This window comes from Eptatretus burgeri, chromosome 7 (genome assembly GCF_056783735.1).
Source record: "Eptatretus burgeri isolate ZD-2024b chromosome 7, Ebu_testis_v1, whole genome shotgun sequence".
NCBI classification, from domain to species: Eukaryota; Metazoa; Chordata; class Myxini; order Myxiniformes; family Myxinidae; genus Eptatretus; species Eptatretus burgeri.
Window position 1 is genome coordinate 97,313,216 of NC_140967.1, and position 22,287 is coordinate 97,335,502.

A 22,287-nucleotide genomic window follows, 5' to 3' on the forward strand; every position below is an offset into this window, starting at 1 on the left:
TCATTTCCCTGGTATCTGTCGATGCTCCGACTGAGGCGAGTGACCTCACCGTGAAGGATGCATTCTATGCCACGCTCGAGTCTGTGGTTGATCAGTGCCCCAGACGAGATACACTTCTAGTCTTGGGGGATTTCAATGCATCGACTGGAACTGATAGGGATGGTTATGAGACGTGTGTTGGTCCCCATGGGTCAGGAACTATGAATCAGAATAGCACGAAGTTCCTTGACTTTGCAAGAAGTTATGGACTTAGGGTGGCCGGTTCATGGTTTCAGTGCCCACAAGCTCATCGCTGGACTTGGTATTCCAACGCTGGCGGTGTGGCAAAGGAGATTGACCATGTCCTCGTTGACGGTCGCTGGAGGATGATCCAGAACTGCAGGGTCTACCAGAGTGCTCAGTTCCTCAATACTGACCACCGGCTTGTTGTGGCAACTCTAAAGCTGCACCTTAAATCCTGGAGAATGGTACCATCCCAGCCTAGGCTGGATGTTGGCAAGCTCAAGGATGAGAGAGTAGCTGAGGAGTTTGCGAACAGGATGAGTGGACATTTGGGGTGTCTGGGTGCTTTGGGGGGTCCTGAAGAGCTATGGATTACCTTCAAGACCACCGTCCTTGATGTTGCCGGTGGATGTCTTTGAACTCACCGCAGGGCAAAGCTGAATGGCAGCGCTGAGCTATTCAGGGAGCTGAGGCATAAAACTGTACGTGCACTAAGGGTGGACAAGGAGGCCTATGTGCGAGGAATCTGTGAGGGGGTAGAGCATCACCTGTGGACAGGTGATTCTTGTCCGGCTTACAGGGGAATTCGCGCAATGCGTTCATCCAAGCACATCCCTCGGAGCACTGCAGTTAGAGAAGAGTGGTGGGCTCTTAACAGAGGAGTCTGAAGTGAAGGCCCGCTGGGCTGGTTACTTTGAGCGGTTGTACCAGGCTGATTCACCAGCTGTCGAGTTGGACGTCAATGGCGTTACAATCCCTGTTGCTGACCCTCCAATCAATTGTGGTCCACCTTCGCTTGTGGAAACACGGGCTGCAGTGAACCAGTTGAAACGGGGCAAAGCTCCAGGGATCTGTGGCATCCATGCTGAACTTCTCAAGGCTGGTGGAAATGCTGCACTCGTGTCATTGCATGCAGTTTTGTGCTCTGCCTGGAACACAGGCATCATCCCAACTGATTGGAAGAGGGGCCTTGTTGTCCCTCTCTGGAAAGGGAAGGGTGATCGCCAAGACTGCAACAACTACCGAGGGGTGACGCTGCTCTCAGTGCCGGGCAAGGTCTTTGCTCAGATAATTCTTGATAGGGTTCGCCACCATCTGCGAGAGCACCAGCGTACAGAGCAGTCAGGATTTACACCAAAGAGGTCAACGATTGACCGTATCCTTGCTCTTCGTGTCCTCACCGAACGCAGGCGAGAGTTTCGGCAGGGGCTGCTTGCAGCCTATGTTGATCTCTGTAAAGCGTTCGATTCAGTAAATCGGGATGCCCTCTGCAGGATTATTGGTCTTCGTGGGGTGCCACCAAAACTGATCGATCTGATGTCTGAACTCTACTCTGGTACTGAGAGTGCTGTGAAGTGTGGTGGTACCATCTCTGACTTATTTCCAGTTGTTACTGGAGTTCGTCAGGGGTGTGTACTGGCCCCCACACTTTTCAGCACTTGTATGGACTGAATTTTAGGGAGGATGTCGGAAAGATCAAGCTGCGGTGCATTGTTTGGGAATGTCAAGATCTCGGACCTTATTTCGCAGATGATGCAGTCATCTTTGCGGAGACTTTAGATATCCTTTTGGGGGCCCTCGAGGTGCTGAATAAGGAGTCGGAGCCACTGGGATTACGGGTTTCTTGGGTCAAAACTAAGATTCAGGCTTTCAATGACATATTGGATGCTGCTGTCCTGTCTGTGTCTGTTTGTGGTGAGGATGTTGAGGTCGTGGAGAGATTCACTTACCTTGGCAGTGATATTTATGTCTCTGCTGGCTGTGAGTCAGAGGTCAATAGTCGTCTGGGTCGGGCCTGGGGAGTCATGGATTCACTGGATCATGGGGTGTGGCCCTGCCGGTACCTGTGCGGGAGGACGAAAGTCCGAGTCTTCAGGTCCTTGGTGCTTCCAGTCTTGCTCTATGGATGCGAGACTTGGACTCTGACCATGGATCTGAGACGGAGACTTAATTCCTTTGGTACCAGGTCTCTTCGGAGAATCCTTGGCTATCGCTGGTCAGATTTTGTGTCCAACGAGCGGTTGCTGAGAGAGACTTGGATGAGATTTGTTACCTGCATGGTCCGTGAGCGTCAGATGCGGCTGTATGGACATGTGGCTCGTTTTCCTGACGCTGATCCTGCTCACCAGATTCTTTCAGCGAGGGAGTCTCATGAGTGGAGGAGGCCAATGGGCCGACCACGTGCCTCGTGGTTGCAGCTGGTTGATCAGCATCTGAAGGAGATGGGGATGGGCCTGGCATCTGCCTGGGGGAAGGCCAGACGGAGGCCCCTGGAGTACCGGCGGAAAGTGGACGCAGCGACGCGCTGTTCTGGCACATGCTCCCATGCCTGACCTGCCTGACAAGGAAGACGGTCATTGGAGAGTGCTCCATTATCAGTACATCTTTGAGGGTTATGCTTATGTTTCTTCGTTTTTTGGAGATGCCATTGATTTTAAGAACTTTGCATTCCACATCATCTAAGAGAGACAGTTGTGATGCTGGGGCACTAACCCATCAGGGAGAGTCGTCCTCTACTATGCCATGGACAAAGGTCTTTACAACCTGTGGGAAGTTCTGATTTATCAAGGTGGGACTTGGCATAAGGCCAAAAAAAAAAAAATGTTGCATTGGCGTAACCCGCCCGACCCTAAAAATTCCGCCGACCCTACGTTTTTTTTTTTTTTTTTTTTTTTTGCTATTGAAAAATTTTGCCGACCCTATTTTATTGCTATTTTTGTTGTTTTGCTATCGTTTTCAAGTATCTTGTTGATTGCGATCGCGATCGCAAAAACCCGGAAGTGTTTCGGACAGAACCCGCCGACAAAAAGGGTGGTACTCGAGCCGGGGGAGATTTTGGGAGGGATTTATTAGGAAAAAAAAAAAAAAGATCCCGACCGACCTACCCTATTTTTCAGTGACCCGTTACGCCAATGCAACATTTTTTTTTTTTGGCGTAATGGAGGATGTCTGGTCAGCAGCTGGCTTTGGAGACCAGTTTTGGGGTGTGTGTGTGTGTGTGTGTGTGTGTGTGTGTGTGTGTGTGTGTGTGTGTGTGTGTGTGTGTGTGTGCGCGTGTGTGTGCGTGCGTGTGTGTGTGCGTGCGTGCGTGTGTGTGTGCGTGTGTGTGTGTGTGTGTGTGTGTGTGTGTGTGTGTGTGTGTGTGTGCGTGCGTGCGTGTGTGTGTGTGTGTGTGTGTTTTATATGTATGTATATATACATATATATGTATATATATATATATATATATATATATATATATATATATATATATATATATATATATATATGTGCACATATATATGTATATATGCGCATATATATATATATATATATATATATATGTATGTGTCTATATGTGTATGTATATGTATATATATATATATATATATATATATATATATATATATATATATATGTATATATGCGTATATATATATACAGTGGGGAGAACAAGTATTTGACACACTGCCGATTTTTCAGGTTTTCCCACTTACAAAGCACGTAGAGGTCTGTAATTTTTATCATCGGTACACTTCAACTGTGAAAGACGGAATCTAAAACAAAAATCCTGAAAATCACATTGTATGATTTTTAAATAAATAATTTGCATTTTATATCATGAAATAAGTATTTGATCACCTACCAACCAGTAAGAATTCCGGCTCTCACAGACCTGTTAGTTTTGTCTTTATGAAGCCCTCCCATTCTCCACTCTACCTGTATAACTGCACCTGTTTGAACTCTTTATCTGCATAAAAGACAGCTGTCCACACTCAATCAATCAGACTCCAACCTCTCCACAATGGGCAAGACCAGATAGCTGTCTAAGGACATCAGGGACAAAATTGTAGACTTGCACAAGGCTGGGATGGCTAAAGGACAATAGGCAAGCAGCTTGGTGAGAAGGCAACAACTGTTCGAGCAATTATTAGAAAATGGAAGAAGTTCAAGATAACAGTCAATCTCGCTCAGTCTGGGGCTCCATGCAAGATCTCACCTCGTGGAGCCTCAATGATCATGAGAAAGGTGACAGATCAGCCCAGAACTACACAGCAGGACCTGGTCAATGACCTGAAGAGAGCTGGGACCACAGTATCAAAGAAAACCATAAGTAACACACTATGCCATCATGGATTAAAATCCTGCAGCACACGCAAGGTCCCTCTGCTCAAGCCAGCGCATGTCCAGGCCCGTCTGAAGTTTGCCAATGACCATCTGGATGATCCAGAGGAGGAATGGGAGAAGGTCATGTGGTCTGATGAGACCAAAATAGAGCTTTTTGGTTTAAACTCCACTCGCTGTGTTTGGAGGAAGAAGAAGGATGAGTACAACCCCAAGAACACCATCCCAACCGTGAAGCATGGAGGTGGAAACATCATTCTTTGGGGATGCTTTTCTGCAAAGGGGACAGGATGACTGCACTGTATTGAGGGGAGGATGGATGGAGCCATGTATCGCGAGATCTTGGCCAACAACCTCCTTCGCTCAACAAGCGCATTGAAGATGGGGCGTGGCTGGGTCTTCCAGCATGACAACGACCCGAAACACACAGCCAGGGAAACTAAGGAGTGGCTCCGTAAGAAGCATCTCAAGGTCCTGGAGTGGCCTAGCCAGTCTCCAGACCTGAACCCAATAGAAAATCTTTGGAGGGAGCTGAAAGTCTGTGTTGCCCAGCGACAGCCCCGAAACCTGAAGGATCTGGAGAAGATCTGTAAGGAGGAGTGGGCCAAAATCCCTGCTGCAGTCTGTGCAAACCTGGTTAAGAATTACAGGAAACGTCTGATCTCTGTAATTGTAAACAAAGGTTTCTGTACCAAATATTAAGTTCTGTTTTTCTGATGTATCAAATACTTATTTCATGCAATAAAATGCGAATTAATTATTTAAAAATCATACAATGTGATTTTCAGGATTTTTGTTTTAGATTCCGTCTTTCACAGTTGAAGTGTACCTATGATAAAAATTACAGACCTCTACGTGCTTTGTAAGTGGGAAAACCTGCAAAATCGCTAGTGTATCAAATACTTGTTCTCCCCACTGTATATATATATATATATATATATATATATATATATATATATATATATATATATATATATATATATATATATATATATATATATATATATATATATATATATATATATATATATATATATATATATATATATATATATATATATATATATATATATATATATATATATGTATATATATATATATATATATATATATGTGTGTGTATATATGTATATATATATATATATATATATATATATATATATATGTATGTATATATATATATGTATGTGAATATGCAGGAGCAAGACTCGAAGCAAAAACTATCTTGGAGGTTACTCAAGCCCCTCCTGGCAAAGAAGATGCAACAATTCTGTTATGATTCACACAGTGACTGTGTGAGTGGAGGAAGTCAACAAACTAGAAACAAAGGTGGCTATGTATGCAACAGGCAGAAAGCTTGGCAAGCAAAGCAGTGTGCCAGTCTTTTACAGGCCCAGGATATGTCAAGCACTGTCCTTCATTGCATGGCCCTCGAGCCACTGGTGGCCTAAAGTACGGCCCCGGACGTGCGGCCGATAATACACAAATATGAAAACACCCCATCATAATGCGCCATCAATGCTATCAAATTGACCCAATGGTTTCAAATGAGTGTTCCAATGCAAAGCATGAAAGTAACATAACTACATGGGTAGATGGCAGAATAGTAACAATGATGTTTGCAGTCCAGTAAACCACAATAAAGAAAAGTACATGGCCTAATAGCAGCCATTACGAAGTCCTGCAGGTGGTGTGGCAGCTCTCACACGGATGTCTTATCAGCAAAAGTGCCCCCCCTCTCAAAAAAGTGACGATCACTGGTCCAACAGGTCAGGTCAGGTCAGTTATGGGAGCATGTGCCAGAGCAGCGCGTCACTGCATCTACTTTCTGCCGGTACTCCAGGGGCTTCCGTTTGGCCATCCCCCAGGCCCGACCCAGACATCTATTGACCTCTGACTCACAGCCAGCAGAGACATGAGTATCACTGCCAAGGTAAGTGAATCTCTCCATGACCTCAACATCCTCACCACAAACAGGTACAGACAGGATAGCAGCATTCAAGATGTCATTGAAAGCCTGCATCTTAGTTTTTACCCAGGAAACCCGTAATCCCTGTGGCTCCGACTCCTTATTCAGCACCTCGAGGGCTCCTGAAAGGATATCTAAAGTCTCCGCAAAGATGACTGCATCATCTGAGAAATCAAGGTCAGAGATCTTGACATTCCCAAACGATGCACCGCAGCTTGATCTCTCTGACATCCTCCCCAGAATCCAGTCCATTCAAGTGCTGAAAAGTGTGGGGGCCAGTACACACCCCTGACGAACTCCAGTAACAACTGTAAATAAGTCAGAGATGGTACCACCACACTTCACAGCACTCTCAGTACCAGAGTAGAGTTCAGACATCAGATCGATCAGTTTTGGTGGCACCCCACGAAGACCTAGAATCCTCCAGAGGGCATCCCGATTCACTGAATCGAACGCTTTACAGAGATCAACATAGGCTGCAAGCAGCCCCTGCCAAAACTCTCGCCTGCGTTCGGTGAGGACCCGAAGAGCAAGGATACGGTCAATCGTTGACCTCTTTGGTGTAAAGCCTGACTGTCTCGGACGCTGGTGCTCAAGCAGATGGTGGTGAACCCTATCAAGAATTATCCGAGCAAAGACCTTGCCCGGCACTGAGAGCAGCGTCACCCCTCGGTTGTTCTTGTTGTTGCAGTCTGGGCGATCACCCTTCCCTTTCCGGAGAGGGACAACAAGGCCCCTCTTCCAGTCAGTTGGGATGATGCCTGTGCTCCAAGCAGAGCACAGAACTGCACGCAACGACACGAGTGCAGCATTTCCACCAGCCTTGAGAAGTTCAGCATGGATGAAACAGATCCCTGGAGCTTTACCCCATTTCAACCGGTTCACCGCAGCCTGTGTTTCCACAAGCGAAGGTGGACCACAGTTGATTGGAGGGTCAGCAACGGAGATTGTAGCACCCCTGACATCCAACTCGACAGCTGGGGGATCAGCCTGGTACAACCGCTCAAAGTAACCGGCCCAGCGGGCCTTCACTTCGGATTCCTCTGTCAAGAGCCAACCACCCTCTGCTCTAACTGCAATACACCGAGGGATGGGCTTGGATGAACGGAATGCGCGAATTCCCGTGTAAGCAGGACGAGAATCACCTGGGATGCTCTACCCCCTCACAGATTCCTCGCACATAGGCCTCCTTGTCTACCCTTAACGCACGTACAGTTTTACGCCTCGGCTCCCCTAACAGCTCTGCTCTGCCATTCAGCCTGGCCCTGCGACTCTGGTCAATGGCATCCAGTGTCCCTTGAGAGACAAAATTCTTCTTTGCCCTGCGGTGAGTTCCAAGACATCCACCGGCAACATCAAGGATGGTGGTCTTGAAGGCACTCCACAACTCTTCAGGATCTCTCAAAGCATCCAGACCCCCCAAATCTCTACTGAGCATCTTCGCAAACTCCTCAGCTATCCTCTCATCCTGGAGTTTGCCAACATCCAACCTTGGCTGGAATGCTGCCATTCTCCTGGATTTAAGGTGTAACTTCAGAGTTGTTACAACAAGCCAGTGGTCAGTATTGAGGAACTGAGCACTCCAGTAAACCCTGCAGTTCTGGATCATCCTCCAGCGACCATCAACGAGGACATGGTCAATCTCCTTTGCCCTACTGCCAGCGTTGGAATACCAAGTCCAGTGATGAGCTTTTGGGTGCTGAAACCATGAACCGGCCACCCTAAGTCCATGACTTCTTGCAAAGTCAAGGAACTTAGTGCTATTCTGGTTCATAGTTCCTGACCCATGGGAACCAACACATGTCTCGTAACCATCCCTATCAGTTCCAGTCGATGCATTGAAATCCCCCAAGACAAGAATTGTATCTCGTCTGGGGCAATAATCAACCACAGACTCGAGCGTGGCGTAGAATGCATCCTTCATGGTGAGATCACTCGTCTCAGTTGGAGCATATACAGAGACCAGGGAAATTTACACCAAAGGAGTGACGAATCCTGTCTCATACGCTCGTTAACCGGTGTTACCTCAATTATCATTGGAGTCAGCTTATTGGACACAGCTACAGCAACTCCTTGGGAATGGTAACCATCAGAGCGACCAGACCAATAGTCGGTGTAACCACCCACCATGATCTCACCGCAATCCGGTATCCGAACTTCAGAGAGTGCTGTAATACCGATGTCCAAACGCTTGAGCTCAGCTGATAACAGAGACAGGTGATCATCCTCTCTTAGGGACAGGACATTCCAGGCACCCACCCAAAGGGACCGCCTCAGGTTAACCCAAGGAGACCGCCGTCTGGTGAACGACACCTCAGCACCACTCCGACACACTCTCCCACAATCTGACCCGGGAATGTTACCCCATGGTTTCCCTCCTATCATCAAAGATTGGGGGTCCTGAAGGCTTTGCCCCAATCCCATCATCCGGTGAGCTGCCCTGCAAAGGAAAGCTGCACAGGAGGTACTCCCACGAAGTGGGTTTTCAAATTTCTTTGCGTTTTTGTGTTTTGCCGAATGAAGGGTTTTATGGTGGCCAGAGTGCAAATCCTGCTACCAACCTCCTCATAAGAAGTAACCCAACTGCAGGAGGATGTCCGCAGACACAGTTGGGTACTAGATATGGATGGCCGTTGACTCACAAGGAGCTCCTACGCCCTTTGACAGGTTTTTTTTTTAAAATCCTGCTGGGTGTCCATATCCAAACACCCTCCTCACCAAAAAACCTGGTGGGGGAGACGGTTTAGTCGCCGACAACCCTACCATGGAACAGGTTAGTACAGGTTTACATGATGCCTATAGCAAGTCACAGATCTAATCTGGCCTGACCTGACCAGGGTGGTCTATCACCCTGACCTCTTGTTAACCTCCGCCATCGAAGATCGGAAGTTACTGTTTTCACCCTTTTCTGTTTGTTTGTTTGTTTGTTTGTGAACAGTATTATGGAAAAACTCCTCGACGGATTTCGACGAAACTTGGTGGGGGGATTAGGTATGGTCCAAGGATCATGCTATTAGATTTTGGACTTGGTCCAAAATCCAATATGGCCGCTATGGTGGCCATTTTGAAAAAATATATATATTTTTTGCATTTCTACATGTTTTAAGTGATTTCCAACCCCCCCCCCCAAAAAAAATTGTTCGAGAAAAAAAAAAATTTGCAACTTTTTTTCAACAAAATTTCGATTTTTATTTTTTATTTTTTGCATTTCCACATGTTATAAGTGATTTCCAACAAAAAACATGGCAAAATCATAATTGCGGCTGATTTTGGAACTTCAGGTGGATATACCCACGTAAAATCAATTTCTGTTTCAAGGAATCTTGTTATGACAAATGAATTGTGTATGTAAAAGTTACAAGTAAAAGGGAAAGTTGCAAACTATAACTCTGTGAGCACTGTTGATGTCAAATTGAATAAATAGGATATCAGGTTCACTTGAGTGACCTATCAGTATTGGCGGCGGAGGTTTTGCACTCTACCGAGTGCTCCCCCTCTAGTTTGAGATCTGTCTCTGTCTCTCTCTCTCGAATGTACCATACTCTTCACAGTGTGTCGGTGCCGCCGAAGCAGCTTCCTAAGCAAGGGTTTTCCTGTGCATTGCCCTCCCAGTAGTAGTGAGTGCAGGAATTTATAACTTGGCCATGGTGCCGGCGATAGCTCGGCTACTCTTCGCGAAGGACACCATGGGATATTTAACGTCCAACTCATGCCGGCAGACGGGACACCCGATTTAATGTCCGTCCAAGGGATGGCACACACATTGATTAATTATCCTGCCTGTGAAACACCGGGATGATAGTTTGTAGCTGGGTCAGGATTCAAACCCAGGCTAGACAGCTTAGAGGCGAGTGTGCACACCTCTCGGCCATCCAGCAGCCCTGTTTGAGACCTAGATCAAATCTAATGGAAGATCCTAAAGGAGGATTTTTTTCCACGGAAGAGAGCATTGAGAATGGTGGCTACTAGTTGTTCCACTTTGGCAGAAGAGAGGTGTATACGGAGGAATCTTTGTGAGGTGGACGGTACACCACATGGATAAACAGGTTATAATGTGAAATAATGTGCAGTCAAAGATACTCGGGGTGGGGGGGGGGGCAGGGTAGAAGGGGTCTCGGCGAGTCCGTGGCCAAAACGTTGGACTTTTTGAGCAGTTCGTTGCGCTCTTGAATTTTATGTTTCATGGTTCTCACAACCTTTGTGAATACCTCACCGAACTACAAACATTTCCTTGATGCTCATACTCTCTCCTCCAACCTCTCCATGTTTTGTTTCATGTAATTGCTCGGCACACTGTCGGATGCACTCTTTTTGCTCTTCTTCCGGTATGCTCGAATGTACCATGCATATGCTACATGTTAAATGCAAGGTTATATGAGAGATATTTACATATTGGTTCCTCTGTGCTTTGGTTTGTATCCTTTTTTTCTTTAGTTTTTTTTTTAATCGCCTCGGTTGCAACATATAACCAATACCTTTTTTTAAAATTTGGAGATTATATTGAGGTGTTGACCATGCTGAACGGTGTTGTGCGTGGCTGCAGTTCAGCTGAGGCAGGAGTTGGTTGATGATGCACACAGTAAGCTGATGAACTTGCTGCACAACAGCGAAGGAAAGGTTGACAAGTAAGTTCTGTCGAGTATGGACTAAGCTGTGCATTACACAGATGCCTCGTTTTCACCGCAAACTGTTCCTGTGCCTATACACCTTCAGCCGAATTACCGCCTTATGCAAGGAAACCGCACCTTCAACTAGGCCTGCAAAATGTTCCTGCAGGATGACCTGCTTGGGGTACGCTTTCCTGTGTCGTCCTAGTAAGTGAGAATGCTTACCAGCCTTTTAATGCCGTCACGACATTCCCAGCCCTCCGTCACGCAAAGCAAGACAAAATGGTGGACAGTGAATGCCCTATGTTGATGCTCTTTCAGGATTTAAGAGGTGCAAACACCTCTGGCAGAGGGAAATATTCAGGCTGAATGGGTTTGAGGAATGATAAAAAAAAATTGCCCCCGGTTGGCGGTGACGGTCATCTCTGTAGATGTGGATCTCTGATCGGCTTAGAATGGCTTAGATGTCGTCTTGTCTTTTGGTTCAACGTACAGACGAAAGCCCGGGAGTAAAAAGGATAGAAAACCTCAGAAATCAAACGACATTTCTGAGTTATCCGGAGATAGATTTTGAAAATGGTTGATTTGGAACATTTATGATCAATGTGTCTTCAAAAGGATAGAAACCGGACCTCAGGTATCAAACCGCATTTCTGAGTCATAAATGGCGGATGATATTTTGATAATGGATGATTTCACAAGTTTACAGCAACAGTGACCTTGACATTGACCTTCAATCAGGTCTAAAGTCATACCGTCGTGCATCACTCATCGACCCCTACCTACATACCAAGTTTCATCAAGATCGGGCGAATTATTTTTGACCGTATCACATCGACGATTTTTCCAACTTTGAAGACACGTGACTCGATAACCAGGACGAATTTCAAAAAACCGGCCCGACCAAATTTTGATATTGTTCCATATTATCAAAATCCGAAGGAATTTCGAAAATCGGATCATAAACGGCGGAGGAGATAGATTTTGAAAATGGACGATTTCGCAACTTTGGAGTGACCTTGACGTTGACTTTCAATCGGGTCAAAGGTCATACCGTCGTGCATCCCTCATCGACATCCAGCCACATACCAAATATCAAGAAAATCGGAAGAAAAAAAATGGGGACGTACGTATGGACATACTGACATCGAGACTGGTTTTATTAGGTCATCTCGTAAGAGATGACCTAAAAAGGGGTTCGGTCGCCTTTTCACATGTGACTGTTTTTCGATTGCTTGCATTGTCCGATGAAATAATGTCGGGATATAATGCAACTCCTCAAATTTACATAGTATTACATTAGAAAATGAAGGAACATGATAGGAAAAGCCATCGTAGCAACAAAAACGAAGCAGGATCATGAGAAACTTGACGTCATCCTCGGGAACAGGCCTGCAATGGCTCGCCTTGCTTATAACAAAGGAATAAAGAAATGGTCGAGTCTTCTCATGACTCAGAACACCTCAGAATGAGTTGATCCCCTTGGAATACAATAATTTGTGGTGCCAATGAGTTATAACATTCTCACACATCTTGCAATGCATAAAGAAGAGATGTTTTGTCCAATTTGTCGAGTCGCCGTTATTTATTGTGCTTGAAGGCAAAGATTTGAAGTTGTGGGCTAGGGGGCAAGGGGTTTACACCACATCTTTGGGATCTTTCCTCCTCCACTCTTATAACCACATTCAACACACACTGTATGTTTAGGTTGTTGATGAGAAATCTGTTCATGGGGTACCTTTCATCACCACGGAACAAGCGCAGCGAGGTGCTCAGGTTGCTCGGTGGAGTCCTGGGCATGGCGAAGGTGGATCTGGACAAGGTTGGTAGTGAAAGGCATGAAAACACTGTTGTATATTAACATTCACTGTTCGTATAACCACATTTCATGGCTACGTGTTGTCAGACTGTGAGGCATGAAGCTTCAGTAGCCACATGCAGCAGAACCCTGCAGGGGTTGTTAGATGGCTGAAAAATATGAAATGTTTGTGCTGACAATGGAACAGCATACCAGGCACCATGAGTCTGTTGGATAAGGCGAGTGAGCTCGTGGCCTTGCAGGTCTTGTGCAGCCAGGCACAATGGCCTTGGAATCGTGTTTCGCAATAACGCATGCTCTTCGGCTATGATGGTTGCTTGCACGTCATTTGAAAACAAAACTGTTGTTTTTGTGTTTTAAAGGTTGCTTGCAGCCTTGTTATTAATTTGTTTTGTTTTTTACCCGAGTGGCTCAAGGTCAGATTTTTGATTATTTGTTTTGCTGCTGTTGGAAGCTGTTGATTTTGTGTCACAGTTGCTCACGGACGAAAAGGGCGGGGTGACAACATGGGTGTCAGGTTTCCTTCGTGGTGGCGACAGTGCCAGACCTCTCTCGTCAACCCTCAAAAAGTCAGGTTCTGACTCGCCAGCAAACACTGTGAGTGCAGAGCTCTTTTATCTATACATGTGTGCAGAGCACTTGGTACATCTCCTCGTCAAATAATGTTGGACCTGCGATATATAAATGCGGAAACACCTGTATATCAGTTGCTGACATTTTGGGACGAGAGGTTATAAAGTACTTCATCGTTTCCAGGAGCCGGTAGTTTGCCTTACAATACCTTGCATCAAGGAAGTCTTTTTTTGCACGAAGTTGTTGTGCTGCTCTGTCAGTCTTTCTCACAGATGTTTTTGAAGTTCCTGGAGATGGAATCTCGGCCAACTCCGCAGCCTCCAACACTTTCCTTCCCGAACCTGCCAGAGCAGCATATTCCAGCGGTTAACAAGGCTTCACGCCTTCCAGGTCTGCACCGACATGGAGCACTTGCATGTCTCCACATCCTAACATACCCTCTACACCAAGGAGAACTCAAACCATTACCATCACCCCATCCTCCCACCCCACTCTCTTTCACATACATGGTTGGTAGCATAGTGGTAGTAGTAGTTGTGGATGTACACAATCTAGTTATCCATTCCTGGTGTTGGTATAATGGTTAGGATGGCGGGCTTTGGATCCCGCTCAGCTGTTGAATTAATACCAGGAGGGGTTGACTCTGCCTGTCATCCTTCCGAGGTCGGCAAAATGAGTGTCAACTTGCTGGTATACTGTGTCGGAGTGGCGACCCGTCCAGGATTGTGTCCAATAGCCAAGGAGACTGCTTAAGCAGCACCAATGCTCTGCACAGAGTACGGTCCCAATCTCCTCTCCTCCTAGATTACCCACGGGATTATCGTTTGTAGTCGCTATTCTTGCGACAATCAAACTTAGATGAGACAAGAAAGAGTTTGCCTGTTTGGTTAGTCCATCATGTTGGGATCTCAAGCTTAAAATCCGTTATACTGTATCGTATGCCTTGTGTTGGCATACTGGTTAGAGTGGTGGGCTTGGGATCCTAGGATCCTGAGTTCAAATCCCACTCTGTTGAATTAATACCAGGTAGGGTTGACTCTGCCTTCCGAGGTCGACAAAATGAGTGCCAGCATGCTGGTATCCTGTGTCGAAGTGGCGACCCGTTGAGGATTGTGTCCAATAGCCAAGGAGACTGCTTCGGCAGCACCAACGCTCTGCACAGAGTATGGTTCCAATGGATCGATGGATACCTATCTCATCCATGCACCCTATTGTGCCACATACATTGCCATTATCTGTAGCTTTATTGATTAATGATTCTTAGGCTATTTAACAATTACGTTTGTGTACATTAAGGCGAAATTGCGTCTGAAGGTGAATACGAAAAAAAAATTCAAACTATACTCCCATGACTGATCATTGATCAATCGTATGTATGAAGTTTCATATCGATCTGTTAAGTCGTTTTGGAGAAGAATATTTTATTCCGTTTATATTTTCAATCCAATATGGCCACCAGACTACGTGACTGATGACATCATAAATTTAATTCTTCACTCACATTGAATTGTAGATATTTGAATTTTCAAATTTTTTCAATAAGTATTTTGATTCAACCAATTTTGGCTGCAATACCACTTCACCGGTGTCATCGTTATTACCCGATATACCCCATGGGAAGTTTATGACATATGCCAAGTTTCAATTTTTTTATTGAGCGGTTTTGGAGAAAAAGATTTCCAATTTTTGTTTCTTTAATCCAATATGGCTGCGATACCATGTTACCTCTGACACCAGTGTTATCGATAAAATAGTTACGTTTAGGGTGGGGTGTAGCTATCACCTTAGAGCAGATAGGAATGTACCGAGTAGCATGGTCCGTGTCCGTGTACAAGTAGTTAGCCAATCTCAATGTAATAAGTAGGGACACGTCAGCTTAAGGAACGTCTTGTTTGTATGTACCAAACAGGGGGTGGTGCGTGGTAATAATTAGTTATTGATTTGGTAAAGGAATTGTGTCTACAAACTCCTAAGCCTCGACCGTGGGTGCCAGGAGACTTGGCAAGAGAGCAAGAGAGGGGCGAAGCATTGCCCGGTGAGAAGGAGGATTAGCGGAATCAGGTGGTTGGACAAGTGAGGGAGTTCGTGGTCTGAGGGGTGAAAAAGGGTGAAGAAGAATGAGTATTGAGGAGAGCCTGAAGAGTTCTAAGGCGAACATGATGGGGAGAGTTTCTTTGAGTGAAGGAGAACAATGACTGAGGAGACAGCCCTCCCGAGAGAAAATGAATTCTGAGTAGTTTCTTTACACTTCTTTTATTCACTTTACATATATAATTATTTATTATCAATTCCGTGTCCCCCTTTCTTCCCTGCCACTACCTGCCGTTGTATCCCTCCGCCGGTCAATCTTCCCTTCTGGTTCGGGAATAAACTTGTTGGTTTTAAAAAGAGCTAAGTTTCTCGTGTTTCTCCTCGTGACCTGCGCGTGCATTGCTCGCCGTAATTCAGAACGTCTCCACAGGAGTTTAAGCCATTTGGAACATCGTAGGATTTTAACCTCCTGCTGTAACGAGCTCGACATTAGTTGAGTCGTTGACGCGACAATACTGTATTGTCCATGGAGAGTCCCTCTGATGTTTAAAGTTTCACATCAATCGGACAAGCGGTTGCAGAGAAAAACGTTATAAAAGCGAAAATATATAGACGCGAACACACACACAGACAGAAATGTCTTGTGTAGTCTTGCACATAAATAATCTTGCAACCCCTTCTGGGTAAGACTAATTATGGTCCATAACAAAGGTTGGACTTAACTGAGTGCATCAGTTTAGTACAAGTGCATGCGAGTCCTGTACACGCAAGTCGCGTACGCCATTTAATTTTTCACGAGTTTAAGAGTCGAGCCGTGTGATAAGAATCAGGCTCATGGTATGTTTAGCTATAAGAGTGTAAAACGTACAAAAAGAGAATACAAATAATGAGGATTGTGAATGTCTTAAGTATACACACAGTGTGCGTACACTTGTTCGAATCTAAGTTTAGCACCATAAAAGCATTGCATCGCCTTGTAGAGAAGTTCACTCTTGCTTTTTAAATATAATCCTGTATTGGATTCCAATGTCACCGTTCCAACTGCTTACTGAGCTTTCGCAATTGCAATCAAAACATTCAAATGTGGAACAAATTAACCTGTTTCACTAACCTCGTTACCGAAACTCCTCCCAGGCCCGACCTTGGCACGACGGCCAGAGATCCACAGCAATCCTTTTGTGGCCCCTCGTTCCTCGGTGGCTCCGATCTTCCTTCCTTCTCTGGCCGGCTCCGGGTCGAGCCACCCACTCATGAAGCCCGCGTTTGAAAATTTACCAACTTTCACACCCGTGCCTGCATCAGGCGAGGTGACTGCTATCCTCAAAGACTTACTCAAGCAGTGAGCAGAACCTATCTCCTTTTGCTTTGAGATTGGTGCAAAGCGTCCTTCCAGGTTCCACTTTGAGACTGCTTTGCCTTTGCCGACGCGATATGATGCCTTCTTACCTCACCGTGGACTCATCGGTGACCTTTGTAAACTTTTCCACCCGTGTAAGTTACTCCAAATCATGCTTTTTCTTTTTTCTTCTGCTCTTGCCATAAAAATGGAAGTTCACTTGTGAGCATAAATTTTTTTCCTAAGCACACTGGCTCATGAACTGTCAACAGTTGGCCACTCATGCTTCTTGTTGGTCAGGCTGGAGAGTTTGGATATGGGATAAACTGCCTGGTTCAAACTCCTGAACTCTTGGCTCTCACTCCCTCTCTTCCTCATTCATCAGATGTTCTTCTCTATGTCCATTCACATCAAGTGGTGCTTTTTTTCATGATGCCAAAGGAGATGAGGAAGTTTTTTGCTGTTTCTTTTTCCACTCATGTAATGCTCTCAATATGTTGGACTGAATTGTCAGGTTTGTAATCGATCTGTTCCGTATGGGTCACACATGGAGGAGATGTATTCAGCTAATGGCAAAGGAATTTGTAATTTTGTCACATTTCTTGGTTTTGTTGATTTGCTTTGAAAGTATTATGAAGTAATGCCATTTGGGCTCTGTCTTGGACAGTTCTTAACATTTTCTTCAAAAGCACCGGCTGTGCCAAGCAAGCTGGAAACTACATTTATAAAACTGTTAGGGAACTGTCTAAACATTTCTCAAGAATCCGTAACACTGGGTGTGGGAATTGGGTGAGACGTTGCACGCTGAGTGTGATTGTAGGCGGAGTGCAGCATGGTTTGCGGAGCTGTGGGTGGGGTGCAGCATGGTGGGTGGAGATGTCGGTCGGGTGCAGCAGAGTGGGTGGAGCTGTGGGTGGGGTGCAGCATGGTGGGCGGAGCACAGCATAGTGGGTGGAGCTTGGGTGGGTTGCAGTATGGTGGCCGGAATCGGTGTGGTGTACGATGGTGGGTGGAGCTGTGGGTGGGGTGCAGCATGATGGGCAGAGCTGTGGGTGGGGTGCAGCATAGTGGGCGAAGCTGTGGGTAGGGTGTAGCATAGTGGGTGGAGCTGTGGGTAGGGTGCAGCATAGTGGGTGGAACTGTGGGTAGGGCACAACATCAAGATGGTGCCGTGGAGCTGTGGGTATGGCGCAGCATGGTGGGCGGAGCTGTGGGTGGGGTGCAGCATGGTGGGCGGAGCTGTGGGTGGGGTGCAGCATGGTGGGCGGAGCTGTGGGTGGGGTGCAGCATGGTGGGCGGAGCTGTGGGTGGGGTTCAAGAAGCGTGTTGGACGGGTAAGTAAGCTGTTCAGCATCTCCAGCATGATTTGCACAAGGAATGCCTGCATTGGTCATCACCATGCAATCATGCCAGGTATTTAACAGGGAATGTTTCCAAAGCAGTGCCTGTGCTGTCATTCACACTACACTGCAGTACCTTGTGGTTATTGTAGCTTTGCTATAATTTAAACATTAGCCTGACGCATGCTGTTTGTGGGTAGCTGATCGCTACTAATTGAGAGCTTAATGAAGGATACTGTTTGTATTTTTTAAATATCTCATAACGGGTTTTGTTTTATTTTCACTGCTAATTTAAGTAATAATCAGCAAAGACTGGAGTTGCTTTGATGTAAAATTTGATCCAAATAGAATGGTCATCCATTCAATCCCACAATGTCCACCTCAGGCGGGAGGGTATGTAGTGCTTTGGGGCCCTTGCAGACTTTGTACGTGACGACCCTTCCCCATCCTGTTGTAGAAAAGTCTTCTCGGTACGTCATTTATTTACAACAACTGTGCACTTCGGCCGATCTCGTACTTGCCTCGAGCTGTTTTTGAGGGTGCAGCTTTTTGATTATTTATAATAATCTTCTTCGACACATTCTAAAAAGAAATGACAAACGTTTATTTGAAATGGAAGGAGGAACCTTCAAAAATAAATAAATAAATACAGACATGACCAGTTGGAGAGTATGGTTTGACATGTACAATAAACAATATTTACAACTGAAGAATGAAAATATACTGAACTGTTTTTATCCCCCGCCGCGTGGCGGAAGGGGGATATTGTTACATTGTTGGTAACGTCACGAATTATCATGTGTGATGGATCTTCGTAAAACGAACGACACGGTAAACAGTCTTTTCAAATTGGTTATTGATCCTTCTTATTAAGAACTTGAATGTTCTCTTTTATTGTGGAATTTCAAGTTATAACATTTGCTGTTGTTTCGAGATGTTTTGTTTGCTTGACTTGGCTTCAGAGAGGGAGGCGTTCACAGGCCGGCATGCTGACGTGTGCGGTGATGATGGGAGAGCTCCATCCGTGACGGCACACGAACACCTGCCAAGGCACGGTAACACCTTGCACACTGTCTGTCACAATGATGATGCTGCATGGCAATTCGTGAGTTTACACAGCGAGAGGGACCTGAATCTCTTTGGGTTCCTGTCATGATGGCGAATTTCAGGAGGATTAGTCGGTCAAACAATTTCAGCAGTCTCTCCTCCATTTCCTGATCTCAACTCTTTATCTCTCATCTTCCCTTTCAAACCCAATGTGAAACGTGAAGCGATGGGGATTGCTTGTTGATGGAATAGAGATTAGCCCAACACACACACACACACACACACACACACACACACACACACACACACACACACACACACACACACGCACACGCACACGCACACACCACTGTGTGCCTTGCTTTAAGGATTATATTAGTAATGCGGGGAAAGGAAGAGACCAGCCGTACTGTCAAAGTACTAAAGCCATACACCACCTGTCAAAGTTCCACTGTCCTAATTTTATGTGAACAAAAGGGGTGGAGGAGGGGGTAGCTGTTAGGATAGCTCGGAAAGAGTGCACTTGCCTTTGAGATGTGTCGTCTGGGCTCGATTCCCAACCCGGCTAATAATCGTCATCATCTGCTGCTTCACAGGCAGGACTTTTCAACGATGAGTGCACCATCCCCTCGAGAGACATTGAGCTGGGTGTCCCGTCCACTTGCATTTACGTCTGCTAGCAAGATCCAACAGTGTCTCGCAAGAGTATGCCATCGTGCGCTGGCACCCTGGCCAATATAAAAAATTCCTGCCCTAATGTGCAGTAATTGAATTCGGGTCCAATGTGCTTTCGTTGGATGAGACACAAAAGGGGAACAAAGAGGAAACTAAGGTTGAATTTCAGATTGTTAGCTTGTACACCTGACATGCAAAAGTTTGTCTGAGATTATCAAGTCAAAAAAGGAAGACCTGTTGGGATCCATAACTCACAATTAAATCCCCCGTGAAAATCTCATAAACCATTAATTGTACTATTGTTTACAAATATCCTTTTAAATAGTACACTGATGTCCCTTAATGTCAATATCAATCAAGTGATTGATGTCCCAGCTCCTCCATGAGCCTTGAACTGTCAATAAAAAAGATTGATGAAATAGGTGAAAAAAAATGTGTGAACTTACCTTGATGACATCAGAGGCACCCCCACTATCACAGCTTTCCAACAACACTTCAAATGGGTAGTTTACGCCTGGGATGAGCATTGGAGCCTGTATTGGGCCAATGTGAAACAAGTTTACTCAAATTACTTTACTTTACGAACCCATACTCAAATTACTTTATTCAATTTAATTCTCTTTACTAAATGTTAATGATATTACTTTACTCTTTCACTTGAATTACTTTATTTCCCTTTGCATGATTTTTCAATTTTACTAAAATAATTTTTCTGTGAAGAGTAGGCAAGCTACACCTGATACAAATTACAAATTCTTGACGGAACCTTAGTCGAACATCAGGCCTGGTGAACTTGGGCCAAGCTTTCGCCTCAAAACCCCAACACGTGAGAATTTTTTTTTTTAAACTGCCCTTGGCAGCCCTATGCTCCTCACGGCATGAAAAGAATGGTTATTATTATTAATAATAATAATTTTATTTATATATGCATTTTTTTAACCCAAGCTAAAAATTAAAAGTGCTTGCAATTTAGCAATTTAAAAATTAAAATTAAAATTAATTTAGAGCAAACCCAAAATAAAGAAAATATAATTTTGTTATTTTAAGTGAAAAAAATGAATGTCAGTAACCATAACTTGTTCTTTGTGCTGAAGCCAAATACTAACAGCATTTCCACGCTAAACAGCCAAGCACAGCCGTTACTTGACCTGTGCCAGTTGTCTACTATCACCAGCAGTTGCTGATAACCTTCTGCCAATGTCATTGATAATACGGGACGATGATTGGCGGTAGATCCCCGTTGTTTTGATGGTAATATGTAGGATTGACTAAGGCCAGCGTATTTATGGCACTTCATGTTTTCCACATCGGTGCGCGCCACTCTGGCTGTAATAGGTGCAATCCCAAGTTAGACTTCTGTTTGTGGTGAAAGTTGTACGCCCTCATGGCTTGAGTATTGTCCACTACAAGGTCTAAATCAAGGGGTTCGAAGACAGATGGTACTCCTGTCAGATGGTGCCGTGAAGGGCAGGCTTGACCACGTTGTTCGAGGCATGTCTTTGTGAACGATTGATTGGCACTGAAACGGCATGACAAACCATGATGGCCGAGTGTATCCATTGTTCGACTGCATCGACACATGACTCACAGACCGCAACTCTAACTTGCAGGGTGACCACAACCCTCAGGGACTCTGAGTCAAGTTGGGTTGTTCGCACCATTTAAAATAAAAAAATTATATCGGGGTCACTCATGTTTAACCATTCAGGTGTGTCAGAAGCATTTCTGGATGGGTGTGGGGGGGGGGGGGGATAATAATGATAAAAAAGTTATCATGACAAGATGGAGAACACCAATTCATAAAATGTACACTTTTTTTTCAACTATTGTTTTCATCAAGTTTAGTTTGAGTACAAAGTTGACATGGACGGGCTTTGCATCTTTTTAGATCCTCGTGGAGGATCTCTAAGTCTTACTCACGTTGTTGATCTTCTGCTTCTTCTTGTGGACTTTTTTGTTTCACAGCCTACAGTTTTCATAGAAACTTCCTGAAACTTGGCATATATATGTAAAAATACCCTGCGCAGACAGTAACCATCTCCGATTTAGAAAATTCCTCCCATAAAAAAGTTATGACGTCAAAATATCTCCGCGAATGAAATTCGCATAAAAAATTATCTCCGAAACTAGGCAAGATTTTTGAATTCTGTTTGCGGGAATCGAACAGGGCATTAGCAGAGATGAATTACCGAACATATGATACATCACTATGACGTCATTCCTATTTTTTGTTTCACAACCCAGAGTTTTCATCGGATCTTCGTGAAACTTGCCATGTATATGTAGAAAGCCCACGTGCAAGCAGTAACCATCTCCGATTTTGGAAATTCTTCCTAGGATAAAAAGTTGACGTAATAATATCGCCGCTAATGGAAATCGCCTATACCATTATCTCCGAAACTTGGCAAGATGTTTGAATTTTGTTTGCGGGAATCAAGCCGGGCGTTAGTACAGATAATTTATCGCAAACCTGATACATCACAATGACGTCATATTCGTTTTTATGATGTCATCATTAAGAGAACGAGGATCTTAGCTCATTTGAGCTTGCTTTCTGTCTTCTG

General features: G+C 44.9%; 2 protein-coding genes across 9 annotated transcripts in view; one reads left to right on the plus strand and one right to left on the minus strand.

Moving 5' to 3' along the window:
- Window positions 1-21,472, plus strand: part of TRIP11 (thyroid hormone receptor interactor 11) — a 102,498-nt gene extending 81,026 nt beyond the window's left edge. For 2 of the 3 annotated variants that reach the window (XM_085889718.1, XM_085889719.1), the window contains exons 17-21: window positions 10,839-10,920; window positions 12,610-12,724; window positions 13,196-13,318; window positions 13,555-13,684; window positions 16,460-21,472. In XM_085889718.1, the coding sequence (XP_085745844.1) occupies window positions 10,839-10,920; window positions 12,610-12,724; window positions 13,196-13,318; window positions 13,555-13,684; window positions 16,460-16,668 (659 nt within the window). In that variant the 3' untranslated portion in view covers window positions 16,669-21,472. The remainder of the gene's footprint in view (window positions 1-10,838; window positions 10,921-12,609; window positions 12,725-13,195; window positions 13,319-13,554; window positions 13,685-16,459) is intronic. The other variant, XR_015060403.1, reaches the window with a different exon arrangement.
- Window positions 1-22,287, minus strand: part of BBS1 (Bardet-Biedl syndrome 1) — a 90,073-nt gene that overhangs the window by 46,999 nt on the left and 20,787 nt on the right. For 2 of the 6 annotated variants that reach the window (XM_085889733.1, XM_085889728.1), the window contains one exon: window positions 19,334-20,256. In XM_085889733.1, the coding sequence (XP_085745859.1) occupies window positions 20,041-20,256 (216 nt within the window). In that variant the 3' untranslated portion in view covers window positions 19,334-20,040. Of the gene's footprint in view, window positions 1-18,489; window positions 19,044-19,333; window positions 20,257-22,287 lie in introns of those variants that run through there. The other 4 variants (XR_015060404.1, XM_085889729.1, XM_085889732.1 and 1 more) reach the window with 4 other exon arrangements.